Source organism: Balaenoptera musculus, chromosome 21 (genome assembly GCF_009873245.2).
Source record: "Balaenoptera musculus isolate JJ_BM4_2016_0621 chromosome 21, mBalMus1.pri.v3, whole genome shotgun sequence".
NCBI lineage: Eukaryota > Metazoa > Chordata > Mammalia > Artiodactyla > Balaenopteridae > Balaenoptera > Balaenoptera musculus.
This window is the reverse complement of record NC_045805.1, coordinates 13,186,260-13,206,689: the sequence shown is the minus strand read 5'-3', so window position 1 is coordinate 13,206,689 and position 20,430 is coordinate 13,186,260. Positions and strand designations below refer to the sequence as shown.

Here is a 20,430-nt window from a genome sequence, read left to right as displayed (position 1 = left end):
CACAGACCCCTCTATGCTCGCTGTCCTGGAGGGTTCGGGCACCTCCCCGGGATGTCACTAGGCGGTGCTGTGTGGCGGCCCCTGGGCCTGGTAGGGTCAGGAGGGGTGAGGCTCAGCCAGTAGCTTGAGGACCCCCAGCCTGGGGACTGTGCTCTGGAGCGGGGAGGTCTGGGGCGCCTCACCCGCAGGGCTGCCCCTGTGTGGTGTGTGTCACGGCTGCACAGGCCTGCGCTGCGATGCTAATGTGGGGATACAGAACCCAGCGAAACGGTGCAAGCCACCCGGAGAGGACAAGGAAGGAGATCGTCCCTGCACCTTCTTGAGGTTAATTACATAATGTAATTAGATTGTGTCATGTAATCCGTTCAATCACTTAGCTTCTCACATAACCAGCCAGTTTACTATTACTTTTTAAAATCAGTAAGAATAGTTGTTTCACTGGAGCAACCTGTCGTGTTAATAAGAACTAGTGGATTGACCTATGATCAGACAGACCCCCAGTGACCTTCAGGGCTGAGATTTGTTGTTGCTGTGTGTGTGTAACTGTGGAATTAAGCTGGAATTTTAAAATCAGGCCGTCAGTCCTCATCTCTCTTCCACCTGCCCCTTGGTCACGGGACACGTATGTCCCATGGGGTTCATGGTTAGTGACAGCACTAGTGATATGTTCTACCTAGTTCTTCAGGAATCACTAAAGACTGGGGGAGGGGGGGCAGCATGTGAGATTAAATTGGGATGTGTTGTGATCATCACCACAGACAAAGAACAAAAAACAGAATAAGTCAGAAATGCAGTAAGTTAATAAATATATTCCCATTGAAAAATACAAGCTACAGCTGGAGAAGGCGGGATAGGGGATGATGGCAATTCAGGAAACAGAGAGTCAATGAAACAGTGTGATTTGGAAAGCACTAATGCCAGGGAGTGATTTATGGGGTGAGACTGGATGGGTGTGCAATGCGATATGACAGCTAAATAAGCAAAGGAGGGTTCGACCCTGCTGCACAGGACCCGAGCGCCTTGCCCCGCAGCCAGTGGCACCTGGTGGCCCTCCCCAGCCATTTATCGAGCACCTACTGTGTTCCGGGCTTAGCGCACAGCCAGCTTATCCTCCAGAATCTCTGTGAGGCAGGTATTATCACATCCAGCAAGGAAGCTGCAGCTTGGAGAAGTCACGCAGCTTGCCCAGGATCACAGAGCTGGAAAGTGGCCAAGTGGAATTTAACCCACATCCTATTCCAAAATCTCATCTCCATACTCTGTAACTGGCCACCACTCAGTGAGTCAAGAGGCCAGGGACAGGGACAGCCCACTGTCCAGTGCTGGCAGGAGCCCTGCAGCGACCTCTGGCTATGGGGTCCTGGAAGGTGCATGAGGACCAGGAGGCTGTCGACCTGGGTTCCGATCCCAGCCCTGCCTCTCAACAGCTGTGTGACTTTAAGAGTGTCACTTCACCTCTCTGTGCCAAGGTAGGAAAAATAATACCATCCACAGTGGGAGGTGGTGATGATTAAGTGGATGTTGGGGGAGGCTCTTGGTGAACCGTACAGCACACAAAATACACGTGTTGTTACGAGTCTTGTGAGCCAACCTGTAAACCCCTGGTCCTTGAGCTCTTCTGCTTCCACTCAGTCATCACGACCAGTCAGTTCTACCGCCTGCATTTGGAAAACTTGTAATATTAAACCCTGTGCTGAGCAAGAAGATGATTGGAATATCGGAAATGAAGGCTTAGTCTGCCAAGAAGGGCTCAGGTTGTGTCCAACTGGCTGCAGCCTCCTTAGGATTTGCAAAACCTTCTTTAAGCTTGTTGTCTCTCAAGTAAGCAGCTTCAGTCTAAGAAAATTTAGTTTTGCAGGAAAGAAGGGTGACAGGGCAGTGACAGTTCTGGAAGCCATCCTGAGTGAAGAATGGTCGAAGAAAGTGAAGATACACAAGGCCTGGAGCAGAGGAACACGGGTGCTATCTTCAAATGTTGACTAAATGGAGAGGAGGGGACTAATATGCTCCGAGTCCCCCCCCCCCCCGGGGTGGAGCTGGAAGAAAGCAGGACGGGTGGTTCCTGCGATGGGCGCCCTGGGATTGTGGTGAGCCGGCTGCCTCGGGGCTTCCGTGCTGTACTAAAGAAACAAAGTGATTCGATTAGACGCTGTGTTTTCCAGCAACAATTCTCCCATAGCAATTGGGTGTCCTACCATTCGATTCAATTCTGACATCACCCCAAGTTAGAGCAGACACACACTTTAAGGGGTTCCGTCCCACAAGACTGCCTGCACATCTGAATCCTGGCCACAAGTCCTCGGTCCTCAGGCTGCCCACTCTTGTGTCCGACTTGGCTGCGAATTTGAGGGTTCTCACAACCCCCCTTCAGGTTCGATAACTCACTGGGATGAATCACAGCACTCAGAAAGGTGCCATACTTACGATTACAATCTTATTACAAAGGATGCTACTCAGGGACAGGCAAGTGGAAGAGATGCACAGGGCAAGGTATGCGGGCGAGTGGTGCAGAGAACCCAGGCCCTCTCTGGGTGCACCACCCTCCCGTCACAACCGTGTGTTCGTTAATCCAGAAGCTCCCTGGACCACGCTGTTCCCGGGGTTTTATATGGGGTTCCACTGCGATGGCGTGTGGGTCATTAAGTCATGGCCACGTGACTGAACTCAATCTCAGAGGTCAGAGGATGTGGCTGAAAGCTCTAACCCTCTCCTCCTGAGGTTGGTTCCTCAGGTGAGCAGTCGCTAGCCTGAAGCTCTGTAGCTCCCTACCCCAGCGAGTCACCTCGTTAGCATAAGCTCAGGTATCGCAGCAAGGGGCGCACTTCCAATAACAAAACACTCCCGTCACTCAGGACATCCCAAGGGCTTAGGCGTTCTGGGCCAGGGAACCCGGGACAAAGGCCAACTATATTTTTTATTATACCACAGGTAGACTTTCACGTCCCTTCTGTCTCTGACCTGCTATATTTAGTGACTCTAAAACTGCTTACGAGGTACAGCCCAGCCCGATATAAGAAGATACCTTCAGAACTAGAGCTCTTTGGCAATTTAATGGGCCGTCTCCAAAGGTCTGAGCTACCTGGAGTAGGAAGTGATCCAGCTGAGGTCGGATGACCCTGACTGAGACCGCTGAGCAGGAAGTCCGCTGGGTGGTAGTTTGGACCGGATGCTCACTCATCCGGATGTCTGGACACAGGGCGATGTAAATGCCTGGCTTGATTTCAGAATCGAGAGACGCTTCCATTCTGGATGAACAGCACTGGCAAGAGGGAAGGCTGGCAGCGCGGATGGCACGGATACGACAACGAGCTCAGGGACATGAGGGGCATCTTCTTGGCCTTCGGACCCGGTAGGAAGACATGACCAAATTCTCTTAGTCATCCCTCCCTAAGGAAGCGTCAGCGAGCAGGGGCTGACGGCACTAGTAAAGCTGGAGTGATTTCTTTATGGACCCTCTTTATGAGCAAAGCTGAGCAAACCCAGCCGGTCTCCATGAAGTGTCTTTGGCTGGCTGGCTTTCAAATGCTTCTTGGTTTTGGCAAACGTGGCCAAATACTTTTCCTTGTAAGTTTTAAATCTCGAGCGCAGTGAAAAAAGTGTTCCACATGTTTATGATTCATTTTTTACTTAATTCATCAAAATGTTCTCTCACAGCCATCTGATGTCCAGGAAAGCTTATCAGGCACCAGGTTGCTGACAGCTGCGCGTCCTGAAGTTGACGCGATCGCTTCACAGGGTCTGACTCTTCCACAGTTCCTCCCTGGCTAGAGCACCCACCCCTGTGCAGGTCATTTGGTTTAGGGCCCACCAGAAGCTAGGATGTGCTCAAGGGCAGGCTAGGAAATGATTCTGTAACTGACTTTGAGAATGAGCCAGAATGACTCGGGAAGTCTTGGATGAAAGCAAATTTACTGTGCCTTCCTTGACCTACATTCCCAGGGCAGGAAGAGAGGGGAGATGGAGAGAGCCTCTTTGGTTATTTGCTTTAATAAACACAGCACTGTAAATTCACATTTTAGGAAAGTTTATCAAACACTCTAAAGATCATACTACTATCTGAACACCCCCTTTAAAAACAATAGGGTAGAAAACCATCAACAGCCATCAGCGCTCAGTGGACTGGCTCGTGAGCTACTAATCTTCCTTCCTGCTGTCCACACTCCTTACTAAGCATAATAAGCTCACCCCAATAGCCATATTCCAAGTTCCTTTTTCTGGATGTTGATCAAAATGTTTCAGCCCATGAAAGTCCATGCCTTCCTTTCAAATTACAGGTTAGAGATCACGCCTGGAAGCCCTGCCCTTCTCCTTGACGTAACAGGACAGAGAAATGTGTCAGCCCCTTCATTCCATCCGCCTCAGGCCACTCTACCTACCACAGAATAGCTGCTGAGAACTACGAGGTGTCAGCTTCTGCACCCTCCGTGGGCGCCTCTGGGAGCCTGAGCTTAGGGAACATGTCGGTCCAAATCATTGCCCACGTGTCATCCAGGTTCCCATGTCCTTGAGTAAGCAGCAGCACCAGTAGCAGCAAACATTTATAGAGCACAACTGGGGTCATGACATTGGCCTAAGAGCGAGTTCAGAGGATGCCCCAGCATGACGCCATCAACCCATAACAGTTAACAGGCCCTCCCTGTTAGCCAAGCCCCGGGCTAGAGCTGCGCAGCTCAAAGGCCGAGTGAACTCAGGATGGAGCCTTGAGGATGTTGTTGAGGTGACAGCTGCTCCGTCAGGTTAGAGACATTCCAGGGCCACGGCCTTTATATGGGGGAACATTAGCCAGCAGGGCGCTCATTCAAAGACATTGCCTCCTCCTTCCCCAGAAGAGAGGGATCAGATCATGAATGCAAAACAGTTGTCAGTTGGAGTGTTTCTGAGTAAGAGTCTCGGGCAGATTTTAAAGCAGAAGCACATCTAGCGTCAAACCGAAAATTTTAAACAAAGTACCCAAAGCTGCAATAGCTTAAATTCAGTGGGGAGATTTTGTCCATTAGCAAAGGCCCCCATCATCCGTTCCTTTAAAACTAAAAGCCTAAGTCTTTTATAGACAGAAAGACGACCCCTGATGAAAATGGACTGGGCTAATTGCAAAAATGTTTGCAGGCAGATAGAGCCTCGAGAGCCTCCCGCAAACCATCACGTTTCTGGCTCTAATTCTCATGAAAGACTGAACAGCTTTACACACTGACTGTTTACTCAGAGCGAGGCCTTTCATAGCTATCTAGCTGCACTTTGAGATAAAGGTGCATCCCTCCTGATTAATTGTAGGTACTTCTCGCTCATGGAGGACGCTGAGCACCGCTGCGGCCGCCCAGATACAGCTTCAGAAGCCAGGAAGTCTGGTCCAGCTAAGAGAAAGGGAAGTAATTCTGGAAGATAGCCTCTCTCTGGTTCACCCCAGTTTCTAATTTGAACAACCTAATCTTGCCGTGGAGAACTCCACATTCGAGATAAGACAGCAGGAGTGTGATTCAGTGAGCTGCCAGTGAGCTAGCAAGCCTCACTTGGAAAGCAGCCCAAGGTGGTCAGGCACAGCGGGAGCCTCCAGAACCTTCTCTCTTTAGGAGAAACAGTTTAAATATCCAAAGAATGTAAACCCGTGGAAATAACTTGGATTCCCGTTCCAGGTTCAGACACCATCTTGAGCTAACAGGGCTTGGCTGGCCTCTCCCAATTGGATCAGGTATTGTTTTGCTGTTCAGAAATCTTCTAGAAGCTCTCATTCCAGTTTGGATCATCTCTGCATTGGGCCCAAAATCCCAGCCCTGCAGACCGGGAAGCCGTGAACCAGATGGAGTGGGAAAGAAACGCCAATCCTCCTTCCTGCTTACGTGTACCGGATTTGATTTTGTACTTTCAACATAAAAAGATGATCTTTTCTAACATTTTTTTTTTTTTTGTCAGTAGAGCTTGATCTCAAATTTTCTTGCCAAATGTTAAAGAAGGGGATGTTTGAAAGGCTGGGGACGGCTGTCTTGGATATGCTATTGTCTGTCACCCTCCCATGTGACAGGACATGGCCACCAGGTGATGTGGCAGGATGATCTCACATCCAGGTCCACGGCAAGTCAGAGGGAGAGGAGTCGCTCCCACGTCCCTGGGACAACCTTGCCACCGATTTCTCAGCTGCAGCTGATTGTTCTCTGGGGAAGCGTTGCCGCCACCCTCTCTGATTGTAGGGTTGTCCTTGATACTGGAAGGGTTGGCATTCCAGGTCAGCCTCTGCATTCTCCTTTCCAGGGAGGTCTGGATTTTGTAAAGTAAGTGTTTACCCTGAGGTGATGCTGACTCGTGCCCTCCCTGCCCTAAAAGTAAAGTGAACCCTGCAAATAACCTATAGGGTGACTGTTCTCAATCCGTACTTTCCCCTGCTGGGCGTTTATTCTATTACTAACAACAGCTCCCATTTACTGAGCACATACAGTGTGGCTGGAACTAGGATTTAGGCGCCATCTCCATGCCTGTCCCCTGAGGTTACCCAGCTAGTAAGTGGCTACAGGCTGGTTGTAGAGCCCGTGAACCTCTTTATACTGAATTCAACTTTAATTCTTCAAAATAAGCAAAACCCGCCACTTGGGAAGTTGCCCTGGGTCTAACATACGCTGTGGCAGAGTTTTCAGTGTATAGCTTCCTTCTGTATTTATAGTTTCAGGGTTAATACAAGAGTAGAATTTGGTGTGGACACTTCTGGGCTATGTTGCTGTTGGTGTTTGTTTGCTTTTTAAATCAAGTATATGTGATCATTTTAGCAGAGCAATTATAAAGATTATTTTCTAAGATAGAAAACTTGGCTTTACAGCCCCCAAACTACCTGTTTTAAAAAAAATTTTTTTAGAGGGACAAAAGTCACATGCATGGGCCTTTATTGATGGATAAAACTCCTTCCTGAATTCAGCTTCTTAAGTTTTGGGTACTTTGTTGGAAGCTCTGGTTGGGAACCTAGAAGTGAAGCTGCGTATGAATATTACTAAAGTCTCATACTCACTCTTTAAACAAACACTTTCCATTCAGCATCTTTTCTGCCTCCTGTGGAGAAAGAGAGGGTCCACTATGGACTGAAGTCCCTCCTTCAGCACCCTTGCTTGCTAAGCTGTGAATAGCCAGCCAGGCCCTCGGGGGCCTGTGTCGCCGTGGAGTCTGGCACAGCCTTGGGTAGAGGCACAACCCTGTCCCTCAGGAGCTCCCTTGAGCCTTCACTCAGGTCTCTAACTCCACTACCAGTTTCTTTATTTTCCCCACAGCTAAGTTACTTTATCTGCCAGTGAAAGGCTCCCAGGGAATGTTCAACTGATCTTCCAAACATATTTAGGAGACCGTTGCTTTTGCTTGTGAATTAGGCACACTGAGGAAACTATATAATTTCAGGTTCCATCCAGTCCTGGGACCTCCATGTGGCAGGCAAATGGGAAACATTCTTGAACTGGGGAGCACCTAGGCTAACCAGTCCCTGCCAGATAGGTGTCCTGGAAGAAGGGTATGCAGCTGGATTGGGTTTGGGGAGCCCGGCAGGACAGTCAACCTTCTGTGACCACAGCGGCTCCGCAGTGCTTGCAGAAATGAGCAGCTTCAGACGGCCCTTGGGTCCCCAAGGAAAGCTCTGTTGTCACAAGGGAAGCACAGTTATGCACAGAGAGAGTTTGTTGTCTGATCTGTCTTTCAAAGAAACATCTCCACGAGCCATAGAAAGCAACCTCCTATCATAACTTAGAACCTTCCAGATCTCCTTGCAGGTTCACAATCCCTTGTCCAGGCCCCACGGACGAGGCGGATTTTCCAGTCCCAAGATGCCTGGATGCTGAATGTAATTCCTCCACATTGTGACTCCATCCCTGTCTCTGCCCTGCCCAGGAGTGGCCGTGACAACTCCTTTGCTTGCCTTTCCCTTTCAGATTTCAAATCCAACTTCAGAGCCGCTCCCATCAGATCCGTGGATGTCTACAACGTCATGTGCAACGTGGCAGGTGTTGCCCCCCTGCCCAACAACGGGTCCTGGTCCCGGGTGACGTGCATGCTGAAGGACCCGGCCAGCTCGGCCCTGGCAGCGCGGCCGGGCGCCTGCACGTTGGCCTTGGTCCTGCTGGCGCTGCTGTCCTGAACTCCTAGCGCAGTGTGTGCCCCGCGGGGGAGGCCTTGCCGTTTCCTGTTTCACTAATAGCTTCGTCAATTCAATCGAGGCCATACAATTGTAAATATATTAGTCTTGGATGGTTCTATACATAAAAGTCCCTATTTCTTAAAAAAACAAAAACAAAAACAAAAACACTTTACTTTTTCCGGAGGTAAGGAAACTCCTAGCTTTTCATTTGTTCAACTATAGGTTATTTTCTTTCTTTCCATGTACTCAGATGAACTAAGCAGGGCCTACCCCTGTAGCGACCAGACCTTGGGCGGGTATTCCGTGGACTCCCGGCCCCTCTCTGTCCTGCTCTGCACAAAGCAGGCCCTTGTCTGTGCCCTGTCTAAACCCGGGAGCCACCCTCAGGGTCTACGGCCACCATCCCGTACTGCTCCTTCCGTCTGGGACAAAGGCCCATGTGAAGCAGTAGCTGCTATTTCTAACTCAGCTCGTGGGGTTTCTTCACCTTATACAAAGTCCCAGAAAGGGTATATCTTAGCTTGGCCCACCCAGCAATCAAAATCAATGGGAACTGCAGGATTCATGGAACAAAGTGAAAGATATGCGTTCCTTCCCAAAGTCTGAGTGCACGAAAGTTTCTCCCTGCCTTAAGGAGCAGAAAAGTTTACAATAGACACGGGCTTCTGTGAGCCTCCTCGTAGCGTATCATGCTGTGAACGTGCACACGGCAGGCGTCGGATTGCCTGCCTGCCCTTCTGCCTGTGGGAAGGCTCACCCAGAGGCTGCCTCCCTTTGGATCCCCATACAGAGTGTAGACACTAGCGACCCCTGACATCATCACGGGCGGGGAAAGGGGTGTCTGGTTGATGATGGTGTGGACATACTTAAAGAAATCTCACTTCATTGCTTGAAATGGTGATGCAAGTAAGCGTAAGTCTGACGCACCAGCGTCCTGGAGCACTGCTTATTCAACCACCACAGCAAAGTGGACCCCTGAGTGACCCAGAATTCCAAGGAAAATGGTGGGGCACGGGGAACGGAGGCAACGTGATGGAGTCAGATCCCAATCACTAAGCACTTAGCCCCTGGATTAGGAAACAGTTTGGTCAAAGCGCCACCTCAGAGACCTTAAGAAACCCCGGAGAAGAGGCACCGAGCCTGAGACGAAATGTTTTTAGTTTAGTCTTCTAAGTTTGCTGTAGGAGCTCTTGTTGCAAAACAAGGGATAACTGCATTTCTATATGATCAGAGTCATATACATATATCATCGCATTAAAAATGAGTTTGCACTAAATGAGGCACATCTGCAAATGAGGCTTTTTGTCAGGAAAAGGCAAAAGATCAGGTCTCGTCAGGACAATGAAGCCCTTATGTGTTGTTTACCTTGAAAAATGAAAATCTATGCTCACCCTGATTCATGAAGGTTGGGAACCGTTCCTGGGCCTTGAATCATGAGAGCAAAGGATCACTGCTTAAAAATATCAATTTTATCTTCACAAAAGATTTCTAAGGATTTATGTAATGGGTTTTTAAATTGCCAGCAGACCATCGAATCAATTGGAAAGGCAAATCAGCCTTTGTTCTCCGGCTGAAAGCCAATTAGTGCTTTCAGAACATTGGCGCCGGTTGTTGAAATAGGCATCTATTGTTCAAAGTTTTCTTTCTCCTTAAAGGACTGGGTTCTGATGAATCCAGTGCAGCCCACTGTGCTCCCTTGTGAAGGAAGGAGACCTAAAAGAAACCCAGTGATTCAATTAAAAGTGGATCATCCAAGTCCAGAGGGGTACAAACAGATACACGGTCTTGGATTTGTCCTTCCTGCTCTGTTCTACCAATTTTTCCCCTCCCTCATCCTTAACATCTTCAAGTTACATAATAAAATTTCAGATATTTGTCTGACAAAGTGTAGTTACTCAATAAGTAGTCTTGCATAGATAAATGAGAATAAGATACTTTTGGAATCATGACTATTGGTAAATAATAAAGAAAATTCAGACGCTGAATGGAGAAAAAAACTTTTTACCTAAAGCAATGCATATATTTTAGTGGCTCAATTATTTGGCCAGAATTTTTTCTTTTGATTTTTGTTTTAAAGTTATGTCATTTTCCCAAGGAAAATTCTACTTTCTCTAAACGCATTTTGTTCCATCGGAATGATATCTGCTAGGACTATTACACACACCTTTTCTCCTGGATTATTTTACTACTTCATCGCTAATTCCAGGAGGAAGGTAATTGGACTGACCTGCAAATACCGAAGATAGATGAAAGGAATGATCTTTAAATTAAAGATAAGATGAATGGCTACTTCCCCTGCCCATAGGCCTAATCGCCAGAACCCAATTCAGTTAACTTCTGAAGACTTAAATAAGAGCAGGCCCAGGAAATTCTTTCTAGCCTTCAAGAGCCCAGACTTGGGCTCAAGTCCCAACTTTCTTTACTTTTAAAGGGCTCTTGGAAATCCACAGCAGGTCTGAATTCAGCCACAGACAGCAGTTTGCAAACTTCCTGGGACTGCAGGCTTCATGTGGTCTCACAGAGCTGCAGGTTCAGAGGATCTGGCGTGGACAACACTTTTAAGTCACATGACTCTAAGGTCTGGGTTTGCTCTCAGGAGAGATGGGTTCTGATCTGACCTTGGTAGACCTGAGTCTCCTGACAGCAACTTCATAATCTGCCAGTTTTTTCAGGAGCCATCAGGCTGGCATTGGCTACTGATCCCAGCTGGGTCAGATTCCCGCCCTTCTTAAACCAAAGCGGGTCTGTAAGCCCCAGTGATGGAGAGGCTTCTCCACACCCAAGTCCCTGTGAGTCTAAGATCCCCAACGGTGCTATCAGACAAACTCGCTGTTCAAGACACACAGCTCTTTTATGAATTTTCTGTGAAAGTGTTTTACATTTCTGTAAATATCAAGAGATTTCCAAATGTGATAGTGTGTTTAATCTTTGTAAGCAATCTGTGATAGACCAAAGTCAGCTCTTGTAAACTACTTACTAGGAGGAAGAGAGATGGTAGCCTTGACAGCCTGGTTATAAAACATGGGAAACTTGGTCTCAGGGCTCTGCTATGGAAGCTATGCTTGTGTGTTGCTTTGAAATCATAAAATAGCACCTAGTGCAGTACCTCAAATGTTTCATAAATGTCCCATAAATATGTGTTGAATGAGAAAAAGAATGAATATCACTGAGGAGACTTGCTTACACAGCAGATATTCTCTCTCTTTGTCTGTAGTTCCTCAAATTAAACAAACCTTTCCTTTTTGGGTTGTTATTTTTTCTTATCACCCAGCTGACAATATAATTATACTTCATTTCATGGACTAAGCATATTCCATCTCAAGCTTATAAACTTGACAGATGGATGGAAGGAAGGAAGGAAGGAAGGAGATTAGATTTTAAATATACTAAGCATATTTACTTTTTAAAAATAAAACAGTTTTATCGAGATTCAATTCACATGCAGTCCTTCCCTCTGAAGTATCAGTTTAACAGCATCAGTAGAGTCACAGAGTTGTGCAACCATCACCACAGTCAACTTTAGAACATTTTTATCACCCCAAAAAGAAACTCCATATCCACGAGCAGGTTAGCACTCACTCCCCCTTTCCCCCCACCCGGCTCCCAGGCAACCTGTAAGCTGCACTCTATCTCTACAGATTTGCCTATTTGGAATATTCCATGAAAATGCAATAACCACGATCCCTGTGGCATCCTGAGTCCAGTCTGTAGCCAATGTTACCACTCAAATGTACTCAATCTCTCCCAGAGCGTCCTTACGGCTTCACCCTGGAAACCAGTAACAGCCCACATGCCCCTTCTCACCGGCATCCCAGCCAGAAGCTCTGCGTATCATTGTGTGTGGGCTTCCTGACAGGCTTCCTTGAGATGCCTAGGGCTGGCTCCAGCTCGTTCTCCTCTCTCCCATTTGAGGGTCTCTCTCAAATGCAAGTCAGACCAGGTCACGTCCCTGCCCAAACCCCGACATTGACTCCCCCCGTCTTAATCTCACACCTGTAGCTTCATCGGGGCTGGCACCATGTCCGCCGTTCTCTCTACCTCATCTCATGTCACTCTCCCTTTCACTCTGTAAGCTCTTCTTGCCTTAGGGCAGTTCCCTCACATCACTTTCTCCTCCTTGATTAGTACCCCCATCCTCATCTAGTAAGTGTCCCCTTGCCTTAGAACTCGGGCTAAATGTTTCCTTACACTCCTCTTGACCAGGTTAGGCCCCCCGGCTGTACACTCTCTACACCAGCCGCATGCAACCCCACCCATCAAAATACTAGTAGCTGGAAGAGGCAAGTAAGGATCCTCCCCTAGAGCCTTTAGAGGGAGCACGGCACTGCTGACACCTTGATTCCAGACTTCTCGCTTCCAGAACCGTGAGAGAATACATTTCTGTTGTTTTAAGCCACCCAGTTTCTGGTAATTTGTTACAGGAAACTAATACACCCTTCAAATTGCTTTCGGAGTAGTCAATCTAGTTCATCAAAGATTTCTTGAGCTCCTCCTTCACACCAGGTACTGGGCTATGTTTTGGGGATGCATAGAGGAAAAAAGACCGTTACTATCCTCACAGAACTCACAATAGAGTCATTTTCTTTCTTCCATTTTTTTCCATTATGGTTTATTACAAGATATTGAATATAGTTCCATATGTCATTTCTTCCATTTTTGAACACAGTTGAATTCTCATTTCTGTAGAACAAAACGTTCCAGTTGCTATGGGCAATGCATGGAGAGAATTTCAGAGAAAACAGGAGTAACACCTGTTACTGAAAGAAGGCATCAGCTCTAGAGCAGAGGAGCTGGTGTCAGGAACCTCACCCACTGCCTCCTCTGGGATCTTGCTCTTGGCCATTTGATGTCCCCACGCCTGTCGGCTCTTTGCCTGGCCTGCGGGATTATCTGGCAGCAAAAGCAAGGCTGATCACATTACTGACTTGGTTAAAAAACCACCCTTGTCTCTCTTTCCTATGGAATTAAATTCCAAATTCTGCTTCCCATCCTTTTCTACAGTTTGACTTCCCCCTACATCTCTCAATGCTTCATCTCAAATTTCTCAGCTTAGCCCCTGAATGTGCCATTGTCAACTCTCTTACGTTGGCCCCATGTCTGGGATGGACCTTCCCACTCTCCATCTAGCAAACTTTCATTTATCCTTCAGAGCCTAGATTCTCTGTAAGGCTTTTGTGCTTTCACATTCTTTTCTTGTTTCGTTTATTGCAAAGCAAGTCACATTGCCTTGTAATAATTTGTTGTCAAGTGTTCTCCAACTAGGCTGTAAGCTAAGCAGAATGCCAGGATTGAATCTTCTTTTTTGGAGTCTCCAAACCAAATCTGCAGCACCAACAAAGTCTGCCACAAAATAGTTGATAATTGCCTGATGAAATGAATGAATTATGGAAGGAAGGAAGGAGGGGAAAAGGTTAGGACACTCTGGTCAGGTCACCTAAATTTGGACAGAGCTTTTCACAGTAGCAATGGGTTGGAAAAGCCAGAGTTAGGAAACATTTTGTAGAAAGTAGAAGGATTTGACAAATGACTAATGTGTGACACGGAATCCAGAGGGCAGGGGTTTCTTTTTCAACATTTCAACAGGCCCCCTCTTTAGCCATGAACACGAGGAAGTGCAGCAGATGGGAAGAAAGGAAGAAAAGATAAATGAGCCCTGTCTTCACCATGCTTAATTCGACTTTTCAACAAGATGCTAACACAAGCCTGTACTGTCATCTCCCTACGGCTTGGAAGAGACAGCAGAAGGGGGTTCAGAGCCTTGGACGCTCAAGACGTAGCATGTGGAGAAGGAGGAAGAGTCCCAGTCACTGGCTCCCTCCCTCCCATGCCTTCTGAGTCTGATCTGCCTTTGCTACTGAGAAGTGAGGAGTGGATGACAGGAGGAAGTGGAGAAAAGCCTTCAGAGGGAGGAAAGCGGTGTTTACAAAATCCCCTTCCTGGAATAGCTGTGTTTGCACCCCTGCCCTTCTGCTGCTTAGGAAAGTCTGGCTTCAGTGTGGTGTCTGCAGGACAGGCAGGAGCTGAATTTCCACCATATTCCAGAACCAGGTGGTGTTCAGAAGGACCCCTCCACTCCCAGTGGAGGGCAGTCTATCCACTAGAAGCCCTTGAAACTGACCAGTCAGGTCTCAATGCTGGGACAAGACCCTAAACTGAGGAGACGCTGCTGAAAGTTAAATCAAAATCCAGCAAGAAAGGGACAACAGAGATGAAAGAAAGAGAAGGTCCAGATAAGCATGTCAGAAAAAAAGAGAGCCAGGAATTTCTAGCCAGAAATGTCATATTTTTGAATACCACATGAAAACAACAGAAGAAGATACCGTATAAAATCAGAAAGACTATCCTGAACCACATCTCCTTCTAAAGTTTAGAAAAACTAATTTCAAATAAAAATGTAAAAAGTATTGAAGTCAAATTCCATATTAAGATACTATTTTTAAATGATAATAAGGAGCAGAATAATAGTCCAACAATCAGTGAAATCATGCCAGAAAGACCTGATCACCAAGCAGACTGAAACCATGACTTACTATTTCAAGATGAGCCAAAATACATTAAGAAAACAATACGAAAGAACAACATAAATCAAATTATAAGAAGGTAGAAAGGGTTGAACTAAAGAAAGAGTAAGAGATAAAAATAATTTCAGAAATAAAATCTAAGCTAGATGGACCAGAGAGTTAATAATCACAACAGATAATGCTTTAGGAGGAATATAAGGTAAAAGGAAGGGTTAAAAAATCAAAATTAAGAGATTAAAAAAAAAGACTCAAGAGAAAGTGACAGATACTGAAGACAAGTAAAGAACGCTGAATATATAGTAACATGAATCCAAGAAGAAGAAAACCAAAGCAAAGGAATAGAATAAATATTAAAACTGTAATGCAAGGAAACTTTTTTGAAATTAAAAAGAGAAAAATTAACACTGTATACTGAAAGAATACTTCACATATCTGAGACTGTCAACCAGAACCACTAATATCAAACCCACAAATTACTGGATTTTAAGACCAAGAAAAAATCCTTTGGGCATCTAAGCAAAAAGAGGAAGTGATTTATAATAAAAATGCCTTTTCCAACACAATAGGACAGAAGAAAATGGACTAATATATTTGAGATACTAATGAAAAGAAAATGCTAGTCAAGGATTTTTATATCCAGCAAAACTGACTTTCAAGTATGAAAGGTTCAAATTGTTATCAATAGGAAAGAATTTAGGAAATACTGTGCCCACGAGTCTTTTCTGATGAATCTATTAGAGAACAAGCTTCAGACAACCAAACTGACCAAGGACACATGGACATAAGGCTTAGTGATGAACATGAAATAAACAGTTACTACAGAACAAGGGAGAGAGGGCAGTGTGCAGTGTCTATGTGCTTTGGCAATGTAGATATGGTATAACTTTTTAAATGGAGGGGAGATAAATGGGGAGAGACTTTGCACAAAAAAAAATTAACTCTTGTCAGTAGTCTTATTGGTGGTGGGAATATCTGTACTCTTGTCCTGAAACTATTGTGTAAGTAATGTAGAGTAAAGCATGAGAGTTAATATGGGATATTCTAATTATATCATTCCTGTGTCATTGAGAACCAGGATTTGCAGAGTGGAAGAAAAGAGATGCAGATATAAACTGGAAGAGGGTAAATAAAACTCCTATGTCCTGAACTTGAATTAGAAATATCATTGTACAACATGGGGAATATATCCCATTTTTATAATAACTATAAATGGAGTATAACCTTTAAAAATTGTGAATCACTATATTGTACACCTGTAACATATAATCCTGTACACCAACTATACTTCAATTAAAAAAATTATAATTTTCAAAAAGTGATGTGGAAAGTAAAAGAAAGAAATGTCAATAAAAACTCTTAGGGATTTTATCTTTAAATACATATTTTCTAGCTCTAACTGCTAAAAAGACTTAGAAACAATTACATATCCAGTAGTATTCCTAGCACCCATGTTGTGATTTTTTAAATACCACTTCCCACATGTCCTCTCAAATATGTACCCCCCCCAAAAAAACAAAAGCCAGGAAAAAAACCTTAAAAAATTACACCAAAATAGTATAAGGTATTTCTTATTTCTGAGGGTGGTAGGATTATAGGTGATTTTGATTTTCTTCTTTATATTTTCTATATATTACAAATTTTCTATAATGAATTTGTAATTGAAAAAATAGAGCTTAAAAAGACAGAGAACAAAATTATGCTATGAAAACACACATAAGAAAATAAATGTATTAAGGTATATGTTTTGAAAGAGGATTATCAGGCAGCCAAAATAAAGCAATTTAAAAATCTTTTTTAAAGGACACCTTCTCTGAGGTAGTTATACACACACATCTGTCTCTCTTGACAGAAAGATACCTCAAGTCTACAGACAGAAACGGCCTTGGGGCCACATGAGGAACTGTGCACCAGAGGTCTCTATGGGGGACTCGGGGCACCCAGGGAGTCCTGAATTAATCATATTCCGCCAGCTCTGCTGGGGAGCAAGAGGACGTAAGCACGGCAAGATACCACCCTTCATTTCAAATGCTTACCCCTTGGTTCCTGGGAATTGGGATCTAGAGATCATTCCTTTCCAAATAAATACAAAACAGAAGAACATACCTCCCACCTGAAGTCTCCCAACATAGACATAGAAGGATCCTCTCTCTTCACCCGAGGCAGGAACTTGGCACACGTCCAGGAAAATGTTTCTATCGGAAGTGTTTCCAAATGGGTTTCCATGACCACGGCAGAGCTCAGTGGTCAGGGAAGGGAAGGCACATGGTGGCCACCAAAAAGAGAAGTGATTTTACAAACGGTTTATACCGTAGACCCCAATTTTCTTCACACATCAACTCTCGAACGCCTCAATTTCCCTCCTGCCAGATAAAGACAATCTCACTAGTTATTTACTTTACAAGGGTGCCATGAAGATTAATGACAAGATGTTTATAAACATCCTGAAAGCCCCTGGGGACGGTGGTTGTATAAGCATAATGTGTTGCACATGCCCAGCTATGTTGGCACACACAAAAATAGAGGGTAGAAGTTCAAAAAGGAGAGTTGGATTCTCAAAAATACATCCCAGAGATGTATCTCAGTTGTCGTGAGTGTTATACAGGTCTCCGGATGCAACTGGCTGAGAGCCGGGCCATGATAACCTGCAGGGCGGAAATTGACCGACAGCCTTCCCAGCAGGCGCCGTGGGCCTGGGACCAGTGTGATGTGAGTTGCTGCGTGAAAGCGAACAAAGGCCTGGATGAGCAGCAACCGGAGGTTCCTGGAGAAACCCCGTCATATGTTGTGTGAGGGTCTGTGGTTCTCAAAGTTCAGGGAGAATTAAAATCACCTGGTGATTTTGATGAGCGGTGATTTCCAGGCCTTACCTCCAGAAACCATCATCGATTGGCATGGAGTTCTGCCCAGTAATCTGAATTTAACTAAGCTGATTCTTCTGCAGCCCCAACTTTGAGAATCAGGGATCTAAATTTTACAGGCTGCAGGTGAACTAACGCATAATTCTCTGAAGGCAGAGATGGGCTGGGCCTATCTGAATTCTAACCCTTGTTCTAAATTCTGCTTCAGAATGGATAGCGGAGAGAACAGGGGAAGCAGAATTTTCTGGGGCAGACTCCACACCATTACTAAGTCACTAGTGTACCCAGCACAGCAAGTGGTAAGTGACTGAGGTTGTGTAGTTAGTTGGAGCAGAGAAATATTGTGTATTCATGCCGTGTAATCGGGTAGCCGCTAGCCACATGTGGCTACTGAGAACTTAAAAGGTGGCTTGTCCGAACTGAGATTTAATATAAGAATAAAAGACACACCAGATTTCACAGATTTAATGCAAAAAGTAGAAAAGATTTAATTAGCATTTTTACATTGGATAAATGCTAATTTATCCAATAACTGTGGAAATAGTAATGTTTTGGAAATACTTTGTGAACTAAAATATATTAAAATGAATTTCACTTGTTTCGTTTTTCTTTTGTAAATAAGGTTACCAGAAAATTTTAATTTTCTTCTGTGACTCACATTATATTTCTATTGGACAGTATGGTTCTAGATCAGTGTACCATCTGGGTCTTAATTTACAGAAGTGCTTGATCTTGGTGTGTGCTCCTTCTGGCTAATTCTGGTGTGTCAAGAGCCCCGTTCTTCACTGTGATCTTAACAGGGTGATTAAATTGTAATGGCTCCTCAAGGGAGAAAAGAGGAGGAAAAAAAGGCCTGACCCAGCTCATTCATTAGCCCAAAAAGCCTGCCAGACATGAATACACCTCCAATATATAGAGTCAAAGGGTATAAATTAATTAACCACTGAAAAGATAATAAAAATAGCAGCGATGTCTGAAGCTGGTGGCCACTCCCGTGCTATAGAGCATCTCTGTCTTCTGGTATCCTGCTCCAACCTACCCCTGTGGGGGAGGGAAGAACGGGAGGGATGCAGATGTGGGGTGAGGGAGTTGGTACCCAGCTCTAGGGGGGACAAGAGCAAATGAGAGCCATCTCACTTCCTCCTGGAGTTCACTTTGTTGAACCTGAGACAAGCCTATCCAGTCCTATCTGCAGTGACCTGAAAATACTTTTTTGAAGAGTATTTCTTTAAAGTAAGTCATTACATTCTTATGCAGGTTCTCTTATCACTGGCCCAGATGCTAATAAATATACAATAAAGTATGAGCATAATTCTTTTCAAATGACAGAACAAGCAGAAAGAAATCCATAGGTTATTTGGGAGCATGACAAATTTTACACCTAGAGAAAAGTGTAAGAAAAAGAGATTCTCACCTTGTTAACTAGACTGGAACTGAAAATAAAGATTTGATGTGTTCCGACTTCCTGGCTGCTCTGGGTGCTGTGGCACCTTAGAATTCTAAGAAGATCCTAACACCGTCACTGGCCTCCATCTTTCTGGTGAGCTCGTCTGAGCTCCTCTTCCATCCTAGAGGTTTGGGAGGTTTGACAAGCGCTCTGCTTGAACCCCAAGATCCTGGGAGCATCCATCCTTATGGCTTGAATCATGGCAAGTTCACTGAGTGACCCAAATGGTAGCTTCTTTATGTACAGGCAAGAGCTGCGATTTGTGGCCAAAGAAACCCCCCAAAACAAAAAACCCAAAACTCAGCTTTTCAAAATGCAAAGTCCGTAGCATCTTGTCAGGCCTTTGCTTCAGGTGTGACCTCATTCATCCAGCAGAAGGAACTGTTTACCAGACTAGAAATTACATTAACTCATAGAGAGGGAAATTGTACTTTCCTTTGTTCTCATCAGCTATGTCGTGGGGTAGCGTTCAGAAGGACCAGGGCAACTTCGTCTGCTTGCACTGAGTTACACTAAACTGACTGAGTTACATGTCAACCCGGCTGCAGCAGCGGTGTACAAGGGAAGTCACGCACGTGTTTCGTTGTCACCTCCTCCGTGTGGCAGTGAGTTTCCTCAGCCGTACAGGTCGCAGAGGTCAAAGAGTCTCCCGATTCCACCATTTTTGTTTTACTTATTGTGGATTTTCTGACAGGAAATGGAAATTTGGTTGATAATTACCAGGCATAGAGATAAGGTTTCCTCATTAAAGTCTCATAAAACCATGAAAATAAATCATTCCAAGTGGAGAGAGAAAGAAAATCTTCTGTTTAGACTTTTCCATGACCGTTTAGACCAATTCTTTCTCCTCTTCCAGCCTGGTGACTTTATTTCCAGCTAGCGCAGGGCCTGATAATCAGAGGAAAGAATGTAGAGGCCTCACAGACCTTTTCTGATTCCAAGTTAATGGCTTGGTATGTCAAGGATAGGCCGAGCCTGGCAGAATAAATTATGAAAGCGCAGCTGAAGAAACACAGTGTTGGAAACCCACATCATACACGTCTACAGAGATGATATAGACATAAATAAATCCTACCATTTCAAGGAAATGGAAGGGGTCCATTTGGCCTGTCCTGGAGATCAAAGCTAGTAGAAGTCACAGGAGCAGCTGACAGTCCCAAAGGCGACTCCACGAGAAATGGGATCAGCCCACCCTCTCCTGCTCCCCTCTCCAGGAGCGTCCTTCCTGCTCCGAGCATTAGAGCCAGGCCTTAGGGACCCTGATGCAACTCAGTTTCTCCCAGGAACTCCTCTTCAGGAATTCCCCAACTTGCCCACAAGCCTGGGAGCTTTCCAGTTTTTCTACCATAATTTTCTCTGGTCCCAAGTCCCAGCTTTTGGGGCATTTTGCTTTCTGCAGAGTTAGTGTGACCAGCCGATGAGAGCAATGGTGTTACTGGATCACTAGATGGTAGCAATGGCCTTCCTGGTTTCCTGACAAATACCTGACCTTGGTATGTTAAGGTG

The 20,430-nt window shown here is 45.3% G+C and overlaps 1 protein-coding gene across 3 annotated transcripts in view; it reads left to right on the top strand.

The window, feature by feature from the left end:
* ENPP6 (ectonucleotide pyrophosphatase/phosphodiesterase 6) overlaps positions 1 to 11,340 on the top strand; it is a 97,102-nt gene extending 85,762 nt beyond the window's left edge. Inside the window, exons 7-8 of one of the 3 annotated variants that reach the window (XM_036838963.1) lie at positions 3,226 to 3,349; positions 7,893 to 11,340. In XM_036838963.1, coding sequence (XP_036694858.1) covers positions 3,226 to 3,349; positions 7,893 to 8,098 — 330 coding nt within the window. In that variant the 3' untranslated portion in view covers positions 8,099 to 11,340. Of the gene's footprint in view, positions 1 to 3,225; positions 3,350 to 5,271; positions 5,432 to 7,892 lie in introns of those variants that run through there. The other 2 variants (XM_036838964.1, XM_036838965.1) reach the window with 2 other exon arrangements.
* Positions 11,341 to 20,430: the final 9,090 nt, after the last annotated feature.